The 19,782-nt window shown below is 38.1% G+C and overlaps 1 protein-coding gene across 15 annotated transcripts in view; it reads right to left on the minus strand.

The window, feature by feature from the left end:
* The window catches only part of DLG2 (discs large MAGUK scaffold protein 2), a 2,318,993-nt gene that overhangs the window by 927,096 nt on the left and 1,372,115 nt on the right, over positions 1–19,782 (minus strand). The window contains exon 1 of one of the 15 annotated variants that reach the window (XM_027532392.1): positions 18,293–18,803. The exons of 13 other annotated variants lie outside the window; for them this stretch is intronic. In XM_027532392.1, coding sequence (XP_027388193.1) covers positions 18,293–18,601 — 309 coding nt within the window. In that variant the 5' untranslated portion in view covers positions 18,602–18,803. Of the gene's footprint in view, positions 1–18,292; positions 18,804–19,782 lie in introns of those variants that run through there. One more of the 15 variants, XM_027532396.1, reaches the window with a different exon arrangement.

The raw sequence follows: 19,782 nt of genomic DNA on the forward strand, positions 1-19,782 counted from the left end.
TAGGCTGACACTTTTTCCTTCTAATTTATGGCTGACGGTGCTAATTTTTACCGTATTCTTTCCTGAGGGGGTCTGATGTAATCCCACCATCTGTAGAACCATGGTCCATATGACCATCATGAATCAATCTGAGTTTATAGAGTCAAATGTATTAATCATTTCTTTGAAATCTATTCTAACTTCCTCTAATTGACAGGCAGACCCTAACATTCTGATACTTGGCTAAGGTGTGATTCAAAGAGTCCAGCACAGCCTTGTTACTAGTACCCAAGCTTCCTGGTTTCCAGTTCTGTATTTTTCCACTGCAGCAGACTCATTTTTCTCTGAGTTATGAAATTCAAGCACGAGTCCAAATTGGAAGAGACAGAACACTTAACACAGTCTGTCACTATGTGATTTCTGCTGAGGTATGAATTAAACCGTGGCCCTTGCAATATACAGTTAAACTGATCTGAAACAAAGAACTGTTTAGGAGACTGCTCATGCACTCTTATCAAGGCCAGTGCTATATGGGGTCAACAACACAGCAATTTTAGTGATGGAATAATGGACATTGGCAGGTTGCTGCCATGATAGCTACAGGCATCTCATGATAAGAGGACACTTTCAGATACTACAGAATATGATTTACCAATTTCTATTGGGTCGACTAAAAAGTTCCTTCAGTTTTAAGTAACAATAAAAGACATTTTTCATTTTCTCCAAGAATTTTATTGAACAACGAATTCACCAAAGGAATGAAATTTTTGGCCCACCTAATACATCAATTTAGTCAATAAGTCTGGAATGTACAAAGAGAATATCCTTTGAAATTCCCAGTGGCTGAAGTTAATTCCCCAAAATAAAACTCACAGGTTACTGTCTTGAAATCACACTGAGGCTTAAAAGAAGAGTAACTCTTAGAAAAATGTTTCATTTTTCAAAATCATTTTGAATTTAATTAGCAACATAACCAGCATCAACTCTTAAAGATTCAGAATGAACACGTGCCTATGACACTATTTTGTTATTTGAAGTTTAATGGTAAGAAACTGAGACAAGATTCCATTTTAAATGGTCTCAATATCCTGTATCAGTTCTCCTTCATATTTGGGTCAATTTCTAATAAACCCAATAAGTGGTGTTCCAGGGATATTTTCATGATTTCATAGTTCAAATGAAAAGTAAGAAACAAAAGGGGGCAAGGAGACCATATGCTTCAACCCTATGCTCTAAAAAATGAAAATACTTTTCATTAGGGCCAAATGGTTCTTTTTTTCCCCTTGGTATCTCATCTAAACTCTCTTTACCTGATGACCCTCTTAAATCATTTCATCATCCAATGTATTCAATTGTATTAAATCCCAAATATTTTTCTCATGAAAATATGAGAGAGAGGGGTCAAGATCAGAACTGAAGAGGGAGAAGAGGGTCAAGATCAGATATTCGGTGGGCCATGATCTATTAACTTGTGATCAATATCTGGGGACTTTCTTAAGACACCCTTGCAATTTCCAAATTAAATATAAGGTAAATTATGCTCCTCCTAATAAGATCAAAACTCAGCTATGCAAGGCAACCTTAAAGGGATGAAAGAACACTCAGGCCGGCAGAACTGATAACCATATTATCCACTCTAAAGAACAATTACATCATCCAGAAGTTTGAGAGGAGCTTTGGGATCAAGAAGGAAAGCAAAGAAAAAAGGGAATCAGAGTTAAGCTTCGTTCGTCAATCTAGGACCTTATGATGTGGGAAGGAGTCTGAACATTTGAGTTCAAATACCTACTGAATATTGAAGATGGCTTGACCTTCCCCAAGGAAAGAAGTCCAGTACCCTTGAAAGTTACCCTGGAAGCCTTTTATTTTTCTTATCTGCCTCCTTTTGTTGTATTCTGCCTCAAGTATACCAGCACTAGTTAATCCACGTTTTTGCTCTACACCCAAAATAGATCCTCAACCCATACAGTGGATCCACAGCCAGTCAAGCCATCGTAAATCTCTCCTTTGGAAATACTCTTCTATAGCATTCTAACTAGTGACCTTCCCTTCCCTGGCTCATCTCGTTATGTACACTAGATCCTATCACGTCTTTACTTTAAATAAGCCAGTGGCTTCTTGTTGAGCTTTGAGTAAAATTCAGATTCACTCCCATAGTCTCCAAAGTCTATATGACCTGGCTTTGCCTCCAACCTCCATCTCTGCCCTTTCTCCTCCCCACATTCTCTTTTCTCCACACTTACCTTCTTCTGTTGCAGGAACATATCAAACTTGTTCCCACCATAGTGTCCTTGAACATGCTATTATTTTATTTGTAACACTATGTGAAGATCGCCATGACATTGTTCTCTTTGCATTTTCAACTTTTAAATATCAACGTGTTTCCTCCTCATTAAGGCTTTACTTTACTGTCTTATCTAAAGAAGCCCCACTTCCACCAACCCATCCTCCATATCACTTTGCCATAGTTTATTTTTTAGCAGTATGCCACCATCTGAGGTAGTCTTTGTTTGCTTGTTAATTTTATTTATTTATCAACATAAGCTCCAAATCTTGCCAACTGTATTTCTCACTGTATTTTCAACTTTCTAGAATAGGTCTGAGCAACAATAGATCAATAAATCTTTGTGAATGAATAAACAGATGGATTTTTATGAACATGGATGTTTCAATTCATCTGACAATTATATTTTTCACTGTGATGATTTTCTTCATAATTTGATGTCATATATAGTTTAGCCAATCTGAGTCAGCTAGTCCCAATTCCCTCTGGACACTTATCAGAATGGCTATCTGGGATTTAAGAGAGGCAAACACAGGATCCAGGGACCTGATCACAGTATTTATTACCTAAAGAAGTACATGTCCAGCATGTCTTGCCTAACACAACACTACTTCTTCTTCACCATTTTTAAAAGATATCATTCTTTCAATTATTCAAAAATATGTCAGGTCCTTTCCTAAGAGGCAGAAATAAATAAGGCACAGTTTGTATTCTCTCAAAGCTTCCAGTATGGCAGATGAAACAGACAGTAAGAAATCACAATGCTAAGTGAAAAGTTGGTGTATATACCACATTCTGTGGAAGCACAGAGAAAGGGAAGCTTAAAGAAGAGAACATTTGAGATGATTCTTGAAAGATAAATGGGATTTTATCAAACACAGAAACAGGGAAAGTCATTATAGACAGAGTGAGGCATGAGCAAAGATTTGGCAGGAGACCGCAGGGTGGCTTCCGGGAATCAGGGAACAGTGAATGATTGGGTGTGACCAGAACACAATAGGAGTGGCTGGAGATGGGGATGGAAATGCAGGCTGGGGCCAAACTGAAGACGACTTGCAAGCTTTGCTAGGGAAACAAGTTTTATTTTGTAAACTAGTATTTGGCAAACTGTTTCGGGAGATCCTGGTAAAGATGTATCCATGAAAAAGGAATTTAATCATCACACACAACTAAGAAATGTGCTGCACGCTTTATATGCCTTTGGGAGATAGAAAACCCCACAGGCTTTGAAAAATCCTATAATTAAAAAATAAACAATTGCTTAACATGTTTAATTTCATGTAGGCCATTCATTAACATTTTCCAACATACTAGCCTTCTCCAGAAGTTAGAGTACACTTAAAGTGAAGCACTACTTTAAATGATCTGAAGTTGTTAAAATTATTTACATCAATGAGTAATGTGAACGCAACTGAGTGTAAACATAAATTTGGCAATAAAAACACTTGGAATGGATGGAAGGTATCTGGGGGGCCACTGGCTTTTGCAAATACCTTATGTGAGTGATAGTGCACATCTATATCAAGCACTGAGAAGGGGGGTGTAAAATATGAAAATATTTGAGAGAATTCTATATATCAAGTTGTTGTTGTTGCAAGTGTGCTGAGTCGTGTCTGACTCTATGCAACCCTGTGGACTGTAGCCCGCCAGGCTCCTCTGTCCATGGGATTTTCCAGGCAAGAATACTGGAGTGAGTTGCCATTTTCTCCTCCAGGGGAACTTCCCAGCCCAGGGATCGAACTGGTGTCTCCTATATTGGCAGACGGATTTTTACCACTGAGCCACCTGGGAAGCCCACTACATATATATTATATCAATTAGTCATCAATTAATTAGTGAGTTCCATAAAAAGGTGATGCAGCTAGAGATGACTTCCTGATTTTCTGACATGGTAAACTGAGTTAATTATAAACAAGCTTTGAGAGCAGTCCAGGTAGGAAAGACAAGTATCGAAAAACGGTCTAAAGCTTCTGCACAGAAAGGGATGGGGATCATAAAGTCAACTCATACCTGTTTTTGACTCAATTAATAATTGAGTCAAAAATTAATAATTACAAGCCGACAAGCAACTCCCAATTATGCTAGGCTTTTTCATAAACCAAGAGTTCCTGTCTTTAACCTACTTTGTTGTTGTTCAGTCACTAAGTTGTGTCTAACTCTTTTGTGACCCCAAGGACTGTAGCCCGCAGGCTCCTCTGTCCATGGGATTCTCCAGGCAAGAATACTGGAGTGGGTTGCCATGCCCTCCTCTGGGGATCTTCCCAAGCCAGGAATCGATCCTGAGTCTTCTGCATTGGTAGGGGGATTCTTTACCACTGCGCCACCTGGAAAGCCTTAATCTACTTATAGTTACAATCATCCATCTATTTTTCTGTCACTTTTCCATTCAGACCTTTGAAAATGAATGTATTCTCTTGTACTAGAAAACAGCTGTCCTCATATTACTGATAGGCTGACTTCACGATTTTTATTTTTAGGTGCCCAGCTTTGATAAGAGGAGTTCACAGACTTGTTGGGTATGTAACTTTAATTCTAAATATTGATTTCAGCAATGTAAAATTGGTGTGGTTTTAAAGGCTACAACTTCATATCATCATTCTAATATATGGCTTTGACTTTTAGGGGCAGACTGCCTGCACTTTAAAAATATGTGGACCTTGAATATGTCTATATACAAATTTCATAGAACTCTTAAGCATATATAAACATACTATAAGATAGGCATGACATTTACAGAATATTTCCCTTCCCATCTGATCAGTTAGATCACTTTTCCTCTTCAACATCCCTTCCTGTCAATTTAATGCCCAGCAGCACTCCTCGGCAAATTCTCTGTCGACATCGTCAGATGGTCTGTCTACTTCTGCCTGTTGTACTAATTACCTTTTCACCTGTCACTCAGTTCAATCCTGCTCACCTACACCAGTGTGGAAAAGAAAAGAACATTCAGCTCTTCTCCTTCCAGAGAACAGACACGAAGAAGAGTTACAGCGATGTGACAGGAGCGATGAGGATGCTTAAGAACCACCCTGCTCCATTTATGGAAGGTGGAAATTTCTCCTACCAGGACTTGTGAACAGAAACTCCTGAGCTATTGTATACCTTTCCTTCCTTCTAGCCATCCATCCTATCATCCATCCAGTGAACAAATTAAGCATGTATTAAATCACCAACAGGGTATTATTATCATACTAGGTGTTATAGATGTTATGAGTGTGACTGTGTGTGTGTGTGTGTGTGTGTGTGTGTGTGTATGTGCGCGCGCGCGCGCATGCTCAGTCCTGTCTGACTCTTTGGGACCCCATGGACTATCGTCTCCCAGGCTGCTTTGTCCTTGGAGTTCTCCAGGCAAGAATACTGGAGTGGGTTGCCATTTCCTACTCCAGGGGATCTTTCTGACCCAGGGCTAGAATCTCTTGTATCTCCTGCATTGTCAGTGGATTCTGTATCACTGTGCCACCTAGGAAGCCCAGAAGATGCTACAATAGTGTCCAATAATGACTGCAATCACATGAAAAGTATTCATGTTCATTAACTAATGAAAACAAATAAAAAAGCAATGATATGAAATTTTTAACTTACCAAATTTATATATTGTGTTTTATAAAGATAAAACCATCAAGAGTATAGGAGGAAAGACATAATTACACACTCCTCAAATGGGAGGACTATAAACTTGTAAAGTTCTTTTAGAAGCAATTTGGCAAGTAACTAAGCTCTATGGGGCAGGAATCAATCTTTTTTTGTTTTCCATTATGTCTTTATTGGTTAACACAGTGTTTTGGCATGTGGGAACTGTTTAATAATTAATTGTTGAATAAAAAAAATTACTGAATGACTAAGCATTATAAGCCTAAAAACATTTACACCCTTGACTCACTGATTCTTTCTCTGAAAATATATCCTCATGAGAAAACTAATCGGTTTATGCATACCAACACTTACTTCGGTGTTATTTATATTAACAATAATAATAATACAGTAATCTAAATGTCCAATGGCATGCATTTTTGTGGAACTGGTGACATTTGGTAGTTATTAAAAACATGTCAAAAAAATGTAGCAAGATTCTATTTGACCCAACTCCTAGATTAATGGAAATAAAAACCAACAAATGGGACTTAATAAAACTTAGAAGCTTTTCCACAGCAAAGAAAACTATAAATAAGATGAAAAGACAACCCTCAGAATGGGAGAAAATAATTGCAAATGAAGCAACTGACAAAGGATTAATTTCCAAAATATATAAGCAGCTCATACAGCTCAATATCAGAAAAAAAAAACAAGCAACCCAATCAAAAAATGGACAGAAGACCTAAACAGACATTTCTCCAAAGTAGACACACAGATGACCAATAAAAACATGAATAGATGCTCCACACTGCTCATAATTAGACAAATGCAAATCAAAACTATTATGAGACATCACCACACACCAGTCAGAATGGCCATCATCAAAAAATCTGCAAACGATAAATGCTGGAGAGGATGTGAAGAAAGGGGAACCCTCCTGCACTGTTGGTGGGAATTTAAACTGATATAGCCACTGTGGAAAACAGTATGGAGAGTCTTTAAAAAGCTAGTAATAAATCTACCATATGACCCAGCAATCCCATTCCTAGGCATATGCCCTGAGAAAACCACAATTTTAAAAGACACATGTACCCCAATGTTCACTGATGCAATATTTAAAATGGCCAGGACATGGAAGCAACCTAGATGTCCATTGACAGATGAATGGATAAAGAAGTTGTGGTACATACATACAAGGGAGTATTACTCAGCCATGAAAGTAATGAATTCAAGTCAGTCGTAGTGAGGTGGATGAAACTAGGGCCTCTTACACAGAGTAAAGTAAGTCAAAGTGAAAAACAAGTAACATATATTAATGCATATATATATATATATAAATGGAATCTAGAAAAATGGTACTGAGGAACCCAGTAGTGTACAGATTTGTGGACATCAAAACCAAATAATAAAATTATTTTTAAAAAGTAGTATAAATGCTCACTATTAAACTAAGAGAATCTATGATTATCCACTTAGTCTTTATTTTTATTAAAAAAATTTGAAGTCAAAACAGAATATATATATACATATATTTTAAAAAATATATACTGTCTTAAAAAAACCTAAAACATTGCAGTTAAGTACAATACTATGTGTGATGGAGAACAAATAAAATATCAGAGAAATGAATAACCATTATAAAAACAGAATCAGAAATCATTTTCTAAGACTATTTTCCCAATCTGACATAGGCAGATATATTTTCTAATCATTCTAAAATGTAGTATAAATCTAGGAATTATTTATATAATTTTAAATTCCATTCACTTTAAAAGTAATTACTGGAAAACTATAACAATGTTGCCAACTAACTAAATCACACAGCCTATCAGAATAAAGTGCAAATGTGTTCAGTTATGGATTTTTAATGTGTGATGCCAACTACTCTACTCTGAGCACTTACATTTAATGATGAAAATGATGGAGAAAAAAGGTCATGCAGTCTACCAGAGACTGTACAAAAACTAATTATAAAATAATAGTTCAAATGTTATTTCAACCTTTTAGAGAGCAAGTGACTCCTAAATAAGACAAAGAAACTGTACAATCAGATTTTCTTTTTCTGCTTGTCCTCTCAGAGTGCTGGTCAGTACCTTCCATCACTGAACGGCATGACCCACTTGAAGGCAGAACATAATTTCTGAACAGTGTGATTCCCATATTTCACAAGCACCACCAAAAAGAAGAATCTGAGTCAAACTAAAAACAAGATAAATACGCAAAATGATTAATCTATGCTAATAACTCTTGGTTCAAATCTGTTTGTTATTACATAGAGCTACTTGAAGGGCAGAAGATGTCACTCTTGATCTTAAGGCACTTGCATAATGAGTAATAATAACAACAATAAATCAAATTCAAAATTTAAAACCTTTATATACAAGGCCCCATGCTAATATCCATTCAGAAATGAATCTAATGATTGATTGTAGCAAACTGACCTATTGCTGCAGGATGGGTTACTGGGGAAACAAGGATAAATAAACAGACTGTGCTCTCATTGAATTCAGCTTAGTGAAGCAGACACTTATTAATAACAGTAAAACAATGTGATAGGTGAATTATGCATGACGACCAGCTAGACATAAAGGTAGAAACGATCCCATCTCTCCTCTCCACAGTCCCCAATGCAGCCAAGAATTCTAGGTCCAAAAACATAACTTAATAATGATACTAAAAAATTGTCAAAAAGAGATGACTGGACAGCTGGAGACTGTAAGTGTCTATGAGGAAACTTTCACTCTCTGATCAGGGTCCTGAGAAAGAAGCAACTAACCACAATGCCAGGTAATTGCTAACTGTGAGGACACCACTACGTAGAGTTTTGGGGAACTAAAACCGACTGGAAAGGATTAGAGAGGAGGGTGCTTAACCCAGATTTTTAAACAAGATAGGCCTTGTTAGGCAGAATGGGACATTACATCAGAAGAAAATAGAAAGCTGAAATTCTATTGCAGAGGTTGGCAAACTTTCTAGAAAGAGCCAGAGAGTAAATATTTTAGGACTTTCCAGCCCTACAGCCTGTATTTCAACAACTTATCTCTGCAGTTGCAGCATCGAAGTAGCCATAGATAATATGCAAACAAATGAGCCTGGCTGTGTTCCAATAAAGCTTTCTTTATAGATAGTATAATTGGGACATCATATCATTTTTACAAAATTATACTAAGTTTATTATTTTTCTTTTCTTCAGCTACCAAAAGTATTTTTAAAAATTCTTGGCTCAGAGGCTATACAAAAACAGGTAGCGAGTTGGATTTGACCTGGAGGCTACACTTTGCTGACTTGTGGTCTAGTTGGAAGACAAGCTAAATGCACACATTTAACAAGACGCATAACAATTTCAAATATCTAACCAGTGTTCTCAATTCTACTCAGCCTTTCCATTTTATAGGATCTATTTTACAATACCTTTTATCTATCTGAAATGAAATTCATGGATAATACAACTGCCTACGTATTTTTAAAATAATGCCTAACTGAAGTAAAAGAAGAAATACAAAGAAAGTACTTTATATTAAAATAATATGTTTTCGATATGGCAATCTGTGAACCCAACTATACCTGAAAATGTAATAAAGTAGTCAAATGATGGCATGTATTTATAATGAATACATTTAGATTTAAACGGAATAAAGAGACCAGTTATATCCTACATGAAGCACAGCAAAAGAACAGACATAGGCTGGCTCTTAGATTGAAAATTAGTGTTGGAAGAAGTAATAATGGATTTGCATATAATAAGGGAGCAAAGGAAATATTTTAGTTGAAATGTAGATAATCTAGCAAGATTGCTGGTGGTTAAAGAGAAAAAAGCAAAAAGTCATAGTTTTGCAAATAAATTGGACTTTATTTATAACTTCAGTGTCAAAATAATTTCCTATTTTATTATAGGGCAGGCTGCTGAGGAAGTTTATCTGCCTGCCTACTTACATATCAATCATTATCTCTCTATCCTTATTTGGAACTTCCCCTCATGTAAAGGTATGCATTTGATTTGATTTCTAGTACTTCAACAGATCTTGAAACTCTATCCTTTGATAAAAAATGAGGAATAGGGAATATATATTAATAAATCTCAGGTTCCTAAGTACTTACAGGGAAATTGAGTGTAAATGACCTTCGCAACCACATCAAAGCAATACTATAAACATCAGAAACCTCTAAAATAAATAATTCCACACAATTTTCACAAAACAGATTTCTTACTGTGTGAAAACATTTTAAAAATATAGAGTATGGCAATTGGATGAAATATTTTTTAAAAACATTACTGAAATTTGAAGAAATATCTATATTTCATGGGTTGCTACCTATTCAAAATCTTTGGTTGTATATCTATAAAAAGGATCCTCAAGTCTCTTCGACTACATATTTGTAGGTGACGTTTAGAAATGTAAACTCATACAGGTGAGGTGTACTGATGGCGTAAGTATCAGGAGCAGCAATACTGCTCAAGAAAGGGATTTTCCAAATGAGGAATCAAATCCTGATAAAATTCCTAACAGAGCAAAGTGCAGTGATTCCTTGATTTACACAGGAGTTACATTCCTAGAATATTAAATTATTATTAAATCTTTGCAGAAAATACTTTGTCTATAAAGCTGAATTTGACTTTAAGTTTAGGGAAAAAAAAAAAAAAAACCATGAATATGAAATGTTAAAAACTATGTAGTGTATGGGGTCATTCTTTATTGTGCAGGACTGCTCTGCATATTACAGTGCATTTAGTATCCTTGGCTCCCTTCTCCTAAATGCCAGCATCACCTTCCTGTCGTTATCAGTACATAAGTCCCTCCATGCGTTTCTCAAATGACTTCTAATGGCTTGTCTCTCTCCTTATCTCACTGGGGACTGTGGTCTGAATTATAAGAATGTACAAATTAGGTTTATGCAATTTTTTGCATAATGCCCAACACTGCATTATCAACAAATTGCATGCTAAATAATTTTCTGTCAGTAATTACACTTCACGGAGAGGAACAAATAAGGGCCAAGAGAGGGAAAGCTGCTTGAAACAGTAAAAAGAATCCTGAGTTCAGACACTGGCCAATCCTGCCACAAACTGAATGACCTTGAGCAAGTCTTTTAACTTTCCTAGGTTTCAGGAATGTTAAAAGGACAATGACAGTACGTAGGTTTCAGGTTCTCCTTTGGAAAATACGGTAGATGACCTCTAAATCCCCATCCAGCTCTGACATGATTTATACACACACACACACACACACACACACACACATATATATACATGCCCTTAGGAAATTAAAGGAATGAATGTAGAGAATGGAGGATAAAATAAGTGACACTACATTTGTAAAAGATAAAACAATATTTAAAAAATGAAGAGAATGGCCAATAGAAATGGCAGTATATATGTTAGGTAGGTCGAATAGGGAAAAGGAGTCCAAAATGGCGGTGGCTAAAAGACAAGGAAGGGAAAAGCCTGCGAAAATAGAACAAAGGAAGGCCAAAGGAAGGTCTGAGGACCAGAGTGAAGATTTCAGGAGGAACAAACAGCACTCCTGGCTAAGCCCTGTTTACATGGGGCAGGCCCTGGTGGAGGAAAAAACATAAAAGGAGGAGCCAAAGCGCTTTCTGGCTCTCTTTCTCTCCTGCATGTGTGTGCTCTTTCTCTCTCTCTCCCTCTCTTTCTCTCTCTCTCTCCCTCCCCCACGCGCTCCTCCACTCTCTTCTTTTCAAGTCTTTGGGTTGGCATGCCTTCACGCTTCAAAGATGGATTCTCCTGCTATCTTCTAAATAAAATAGAGCTGTAACACTGATTTGCCTAACAGCTATAACATGGTGTGTCCAAGACCCGAGAGCTGTGACACACCGAGGGCTTTAATGTCCATCGCTCCAAATCTTTGTTGTGACGAGACAAAGAACCGAGGAACATACACTCGTGTGACATATATATATATGTATGTATATATACAGACACACACACATACCACCATATATATGGGAGATATTTGATTCTTGCATAATAGATGCATAGGTAGGTAGACTATGTGCATGATATTCACCTTTAATCAACAATGTGAGATGATATTCCTGGACTTAAGTAAGACAATCTCTATTCCTATTTTGTACTTATATTAAGTTTAGAAAACATGGTTCCTGATTCCTTACCACAAATATTGCAAGACAGAATTCTATTTGCAAATAACCACAGATGATGTGGTCTTTCTAAGATAAATGCCTTATTTGCGTATCAGTACTATGGGAATCTACTCCACTGCTTCAATCGGCAAGGTTCTTAACCAGAGAGCAAAGGGCTCTTTAAGGGTTCAACCAACTCAGGCTTTCAGACCAGAAAATGAAATTAGAATGGGGATATCTGGGCTTTTGCTAGGAAGTGGCAGTCCAACCAACCTCGTAAAGCACTCCAATTCCTTAAAGAAATTTCCATTTGAATTAAAGAATTAAAGAAGTCCCTGAGGGTACTCTATCTTCCATTGTATCTCAAATAGGTCTTTCTGTAAGATGAGGCAGAAAGGTTAAGGAGCTGGATAGACTTTAAAACTGCCTTTATCAGTCTTGCCTTTCTCAGTAACAAGAACAAGTTACTTTTGGCCTCAGTTTCTACATCTAAAAAATGGGAATGACAGCACTACTCTTTTAGTGTTTTTGAAAGAATTCCAAGAAATGATTAATGTAAAGACCCTAGTACAATGCTTCACGCATGGTGGGCATTGTGAGTGCTCGATAAATACTGCCATCTTTGCTCTCTTCTTTTCCGCCCTCTATACTTTGTCTCTCCTGTCCTGCCCTAGTAAGAATGTTCTGCTGATGTCAGCATCCAGAAGCAGGGGTGCCAGGAGTGTTGAGCTTCAGATCTGCCCAAGGAATGATCAGAGATTTTATTCCTTCTGTGATACCTCTTATTCTTCCCTTGCCTAGAGACTGTTGGTGTTTTCCAAAGATGAAAAAGTCTTAGTCTTCCTTAAGGGACTCTATGGAAGGCATCAGTAGCAGCAGCCCAGAGTTTAAACAAAGTGTCAGATCTTTTCTAACGAGGCATAAGCTGAGCCTGAGATTTCAGCCTAGGCAACCCTACTCCTTGGACTGAAAAATTCTCTGCTCTCAAGTTCCTGTAAACTGCTATTTCTGGAGGAGCTGTAGAGGGACTGTTAGGAAAGATTTACAGAGTTGGGCGAAATTTCAAATGCAGTTGTTCTAGGAATATCTTACTGAGAAAATCCAACATCACCTACCTCTGAATACAAGCTTACAAAAATGCTAGTTCATCAATATGACTCTATTTTACATGATTTTTTTTTTCGTAGTGGACACCACTGTAACCCTCTGAGAACCCTGGAGGACAAAATGTTACCCCATCATCATGTGGTACTGTGCCAGTGTTTCTGGACAGTTGCCTAGCCTAAGCTCCATCAGTGTAAGTGAGACATCAGAAGATTCAGTCGACAAGCTAGACATTTTAATGAGGGACCACAATACTGATAATTAATTTGATGGAAAATGTTCTTCAGGTTAAAAAACATAATTTGGATATCACTACTCATCACAGGTAATGTTTCTTTAACTGAACGATTCCTGTGTGCTAAGTGCCCATGCCAGGCTCTTACTATCAGATCAGATCAGTCGCTCAGTCGTGTCCGACTCTTCGTGACCCCATGAATTGCAGCACGCCAGGCCTCCCTGTCCATCACCAACTCCCGGAGTTTACTCAGACTCACGTCCATCGAGTCAGTGATGCCATCCAGCCATCTCATCCTCTGTCGTCCCCTTCTCCTCCTGCGCCCAATCCCTCCCAGCATCAGAGTCTTTTCCAATGAGTCAACTCTTCACATGAGGTGGCCAAAGTACTGGAGTTTCAGCTTTAGCATCATTCCTTCCAAAGAAATCCCAGGGCTGGTCTCCTTCAGAATGGACTGGTTGGATCTCCTTGCAGTCCAAGGGACTCTCAAGAGTCTTCTCCAACACCACAGTTTAAAAGCCTCAATTCTTCGGCGCTCAGCCTTCTTCACAGTCCAACTCTCACATCCATACATGACCACAGGAAAAACCATAGCCTTGACTATAGAGTACTTTCACTTCTTATGACACTTTACTGCAACGTGATAGAATCATTCTACATTTTACAAAAGACAAATGAGTCTCAAAGAGGTTAAGCAAGTGAGGTCACAGAGAGTAAGTTCACACTTTGGATTATCCAGCTCTAAAGGATTTATTCTTTAAAGTGCTTCTCATTAATTAATGGATGTCAGATGAGAAAGCCACAGAATATTAGTTTTGGAAGAGATACAGAGATTCATTTAGGAAAACCAGTTTTCTTAGACATAGAGGTGGCCCTGGAGGTAAAGAATCTGCCTGCCAATGCAAGAGACATAGGTTCAATCCCTGGGTCAGGAAGATCCCCTGGAGTGGCAAATGGCAACCCACTCCAGTATTCTTGCCTGGAAAATTCCATGGGCCAAGGAGCCTGGCAGCTGCAGTCCATGGGGTCGCAAGGAGTTGGACAGGACTGAGTGAGCAACACTTTCAGAGAAACTGAGGCCTAGACGGGTTCTTTGACCATAAGGCCAGACACAGAGAGGCAGAGATCTCAAACCCCATGGTGGCTCAATGCTGCCAGCCCAGCGAGACTGTCTCCAAGGCTCACCCCGCCTATTTGGCATGGGCAGCAGAAGTGGGGGCAGTTCCACAAGGCACCAGGGCGTTCTGTGTGTTTTGGCATTTGTTCTCTTTGCCCCCAAAGCATCTCCCTCTTTGCCCACTTGATAAACACACATTTTTTTTTCAGGAGTTAATTCAATTCAGTCTCAGAGTCACTACCCCTGCGAAGTCTTCACTGATTTACCTCCTTCTCTTCCAAGAAAAACAGGTAAAACGAATGAAGGAATCGGTGAATAGTAGTGAACTTTTATTGTGGATTTATGATTCATTCATTCACTCATTCACTCCACAAATATTTATTGAGTCTCTACTAGCTGTGAGCACTGTGCGAAGTGCTTTGCACATACTATGTTCGTCATTCCTCACCATAAGTTAAGTACTATTTTTATCCTAATTTTACAAACAGAAAATCCAAGCATAGAGAGAAACAGTATCTTTTCTTCTAAAACAGGATCTTTTCCTCTTACTCCTTCGTGGTCCCTCTCTATCTTGAATATACAATTACTATGGAATTTGCAGCTGTCCATTGAACTTTGCTTCACTTCCAAATTCTGATTAATGATGCTATAATTCTGCATATATAATGATATATTTGTTAAGTGTTGCATGCCACTGTACGTCCTGAGCTCCATAATGGTAGGGGTCGTATCTACATTACTTTGTTTCCTATTATATCCACAGAGTCTGGCAGAGTGGCATATAGTAGGCACTCAGGAAATGATTGCTGAATAAACAAATGAAGAATGAATGAATAAAGAACAAACGCACAGAACCCTGGTCTCTGAGTATTCGCTGTTTTGTGCTGCCTCCCCAGACCAGTCTGCTCTGGGGACAAACGCCACATAAGCAGCAATGGGTACATTTCTCCCCACCACCCCCCAAGGCCGATACTATTATCTTGCAGTCTAGAACTCAGTTCTGGATACTATAATTTTCCATTTTCTTACATATTATTATGGTTATATTAATTCTACAGATCCAAATGGAATGAAAACTCTTTGAGAAGGGACAGAAGCTGTTTTTATTCCTGTTTAGGAACAACATAATGACAAAGTCCTGTTAGTACACAGCACCCCAAATAACAGGAGCTTGGCCAAGAGCCTTGGGAGGAACTCAAAGTCATGACCATGGCCCTGTGTTATAGCAGCCGGAAATCACACTGCCGATTTCCACATAATACAGCGGCTATCTCCAAGGGCAGGATCCCAGCTCCCAGACACTTAATAGCCCTCAGGCACGTGCTGTACCACACACGGGTCCCCAGGCAACTCTCAAATGTGCACTTTCCTTCTTTCTGCCTTATCAATGAGACTAATGTTTACTGTCACTAGCCTCTATCCTTTATTTTAAAACATTTCACAGGATATCGTTAGTTAATTTAAGGGGTAAAGATAGTATCCAAAAATTCTCAAAGCACACTTTGTTTTAATGGACACATATACACACGCTTCTGTGATACTTTACATGGGCATATAGTACATACACACATCTATTTCAAGTATTAGTTATATTTTTAGATGCATATGTAAATTAATAGTTATATACATGCACACACACACACACACACATATATACATAGAGCATCATTTCTGAGTACCTATCGAAACTAAAGGAAATATACTTAATACAGAGAGGAAAAATATTGTGTAATAACAGCTAGGAATTTCTAGGAGCAAAAAGAATAACATAGGACTTTAATTTTTATATGTGCATGTGCATGTATATATACAATTATATTCACATGAAAATATGTTAATAATACAAGTAGTCAGGTACTATAGAGATATTTAAATATATTAAAATCTATGTACATGTGCATATACAGACACATTAAAAAATACTCAGCATAATATATTTGAATGAGAATGGGATTGGAATGAAAAGAGACTGATCAATCTGATGTAGCACATTTTTAGGACTCAGATAGTAAAAGGGTGGAAGAAACAGGTAATAGAAGAGTGTTATGACATTGAAGACCCTAAAAGATATGTTACTGGTTCTTCATTATTTGGGGATAACTGCTCTTAGCAATTGATAAAGTACATGTGAATAAGAGAAAAAAATTTATAGAAATGTATATGCAAAGAATAATGGGAGACAGTGGCTGTCTCATTTTATTGCCTTCTCATATGCCACTGGATCTTTAATTATCATTGCAGAGTCTATTTCAATCTTTAAAGCTCTAAATGGCTATAAATTTAAGCAAGTAGGAGGCTGACTTTGTTAAAAACCAAAGAAGGGAAAAGTTTCCCTTGGTTGATGAGGAATGTACCAAGATTTTTAGAGCATAGTTATTATAGTATTAGAGATTTTGCTTTGAGAAATTATGAAAAGTTTATAACATCTTGGATAAAAAGAATTATAACAGTCAAGTATATTTGCACATATTACTCTGTGCAAAATCCAGAAGCTAGAAGCACTTGTCTTCTCTATTTAAGCCTTACGTAGAGACTTAAACCTAATCAATTAAGAGATACAGGTTAAAGACATATAAACACATGTATTGGAAAAGAATATACAGAGACCTCATAACTGTCAAGGCTGTGTATTCAGTTTGGAATTCATGTTAACTTAAAAAAACAACAGCTGAGTTTCCAAACATCAAGCTTTATTTCAAGCTGAACTAGTTTAATTCTAAAATGACAATATATTCTTGATTTAAACCCAGATGCTGAAATGCATGATGTTAATGCATCAAAAGCCATATACACGATCATGTACATGTAACTACAGCTTTAAGATTTAGTGATATATTTTAACAACTACTTTAAAAAATAATATTAAAATTGGAACATTCTCTACACCTCTCAGACCACATTTTACTCATGATCAATATCTACTTCTTAATTATGCTAAAATCATTTTAAGATCAAGAAGGCATTTTTCTTCAAACACACCTTCTCTCTTTTCAATGAATATTTACAAGTGGAATTCTATATTTATGGCAATGATTACAGGTGCATTTTATTTATATTTTATAGCATTTACAGGAAGTTGTTTTCCCTCTTCTGGATGGAGGCAGGAAAAAAAAAAAAGAGCTAATCTCACTTCTGGTAAAATGCTAGTAGTTTGGGGCAAGAATAAGCTAGGAATCAAATTAAAGGATTCTGAACATCTTTCAGAAATACGTTACAGGGGAATATGAGTTGTGCTTTTCAATATAAATCACCTTATTGCTTCTATGAATAAAAGAAATGTTTCATTATTTTATTCTGAGTGTAATCATCCTCTAGTTTGCTTCCAGTTCTAATCCTTTTGTTTATAAAATGAATTATTAAGTACAGATACATTTTCTCTTCCATTACTAAAAAGGTATACAGCATTATCAGAATAAAATTAGAATAGCATACTTCAAATCACTGCATCCCATAGCTAAAGAAATAAATGTTCCTTTATATTTAAAGAGATGGAAAGTATCTGATTAAAGTTCATTTTCTCTTTCTTCCTTAAAATCAAAATACAAACCTCGGCTAGACAGAATAGAAAAAGTTAACAATGATTAGAAGTAAAAATGGGGCTAAAAGACTATGACCAAATAGTAAAATCATCTGAGGACTAGAGAAGTTGAACTTGGGGAAAAGTCACTGAAAGAAAGGGAACAGGGCATCCCTTGCCTTTCCCAGGCCGCCCAGAGGTGTGAGCCCACAGACACCTATGAAAACGACGGGATTTCTTGGCCTACCATTTACCACACCAGCGTACCCCAGAGTCAGCAAGGAAGACTCGGCAAAGTTTCCAAACCATGCTCACCATCCCCTACTTGCTCTCGGTTTCTCCCGATCGACCGTCAAGGCAAAGTCACAGGAAAAGGCTCACCTGTGCGGGGCTGATCCAGCCATGTGGGCAAGCACAGCGCTCCCCACAAGCCCCTCTGCCCTTGGTGCTCGTCTTGCGGGGGCTTTTCCGCACACTGTCCCACAAGGTGACCAGCTTGGTCCTGTTTGAAGCCGGGCCCCCAGCTCCCGACGGGGGCATAGTCTGGGAGGTGTACCCGAGCCCCTGAGGACTCCTCTGCCAGCCACACGCGCAGTGAGCATCTCTGATCAGTGTGGGCACACTCCTACCCGCATCCGTGCCACCGGAGCCCCGGGGGCAGCTGTGCTGCTTGGTGAGGTGTGCGTTCATACTGCAAGGGTGCCTACCCCTGCCTTTGGTCAGCTCTGCACGGGAATGCCTCCCAGCTCACACCCCCTTTCTTCCAGGCAGTTGTAAAAAGTCTTTTTTTTTTTTTTCCCTCCCCCTTCCGTGGATCCCTCAGTATCTCTGACAGCTGCTATAAGCAGGGCATCGTGGGAGCGGTGGGAGCCGCCGGAGCAGCTCCGCACAGCAGTATCTGCGGGCTGGTAGCTCTTTGTCAATAGATGACTCAACTCAGAGCAACTTGACAGTATCCCTGCTCCAGGCAGAAGCAATCAATGCCCCACACAGCTGGGCTACAAGACTGTACACTGTGCTACAAACCCTTTTTGGATGGAGCCCCACAGTACAGAGGCTCCCCGTGATTTGGCATGCTGGCTTGTCCCTCTCCTAGCTGATTCCCCCCACACAAAATCCAGACCTCAGGAAAGAGAGCTTCTTATCAGACTACCAGGACCCTTCTTTCCAGAGAGGATGTATCTAGGCTGAGACAATATAGCATAAGCAGTGTCAAATGATGGGAAAGTTAACCTGTGAAACAATTCCCAACGTTTACAGGAATCACTTACTCAGAGAGAGATTTGCCAGGACCCAGGCCGAAATCCTGAGGTAACTCAACACTGATTCATTCAGAAAAATTACGGAGATCACAGCATTTTGCCAGAGTCCTTTAAAATTCGGAAGTGTGTCTTAGAACAGGATTATATATTGTAATACGAACATATATTCTTTGCACTATGAGCAATTATCAATCCTTTCTGATTCAAAATAAAGCAATTTTCAAAGTTCAAAACTGATGGGTTGGCTCATTCTAAAACAGTGTTTTTCTTTACCCCAAATTATTCTGAGGATTTCCTTTCAAATACTTTACCACAACAAATATATTCACCACAGAGAGAGACTGCATTTTAAAGTGAAAGACACATCCAGTTCTGCCATCCAGTATTTTGGTTTCCAAAACAGAATTTTCAAATTCTTTCACTGAAACATGAGTGAAATCTATCCAATTTAAAGCAATTGCCTTCCAAAGAGGACATGATTGTTTTAAAATTTGAGTATGATTGCAGAAACCATATGCAGTATTTTCAGGAACGTGAAAGGCTAATTACAACAGTACTTAGAGTTTTTATTCTGTTTAAAATTTTCCATATCTATTGCCAAAACGTGTA

This window comes from Bos indicus x Bos taurus, chromosome 29 (assembly GCF_003369695.1).
Source record: "Bos indicus x Bos taurus breed Angus x Brahman F1 hybrid chromosome 29, Bos_hybrid_MaternalHap_v2.0, whole genome shotgun sequence".
NCBI lineage: Eukaryota > Metazoa > Chordata > Mammalia > Artiodactyla > Bovidae > Bos > Bos indicus x Bos taurus.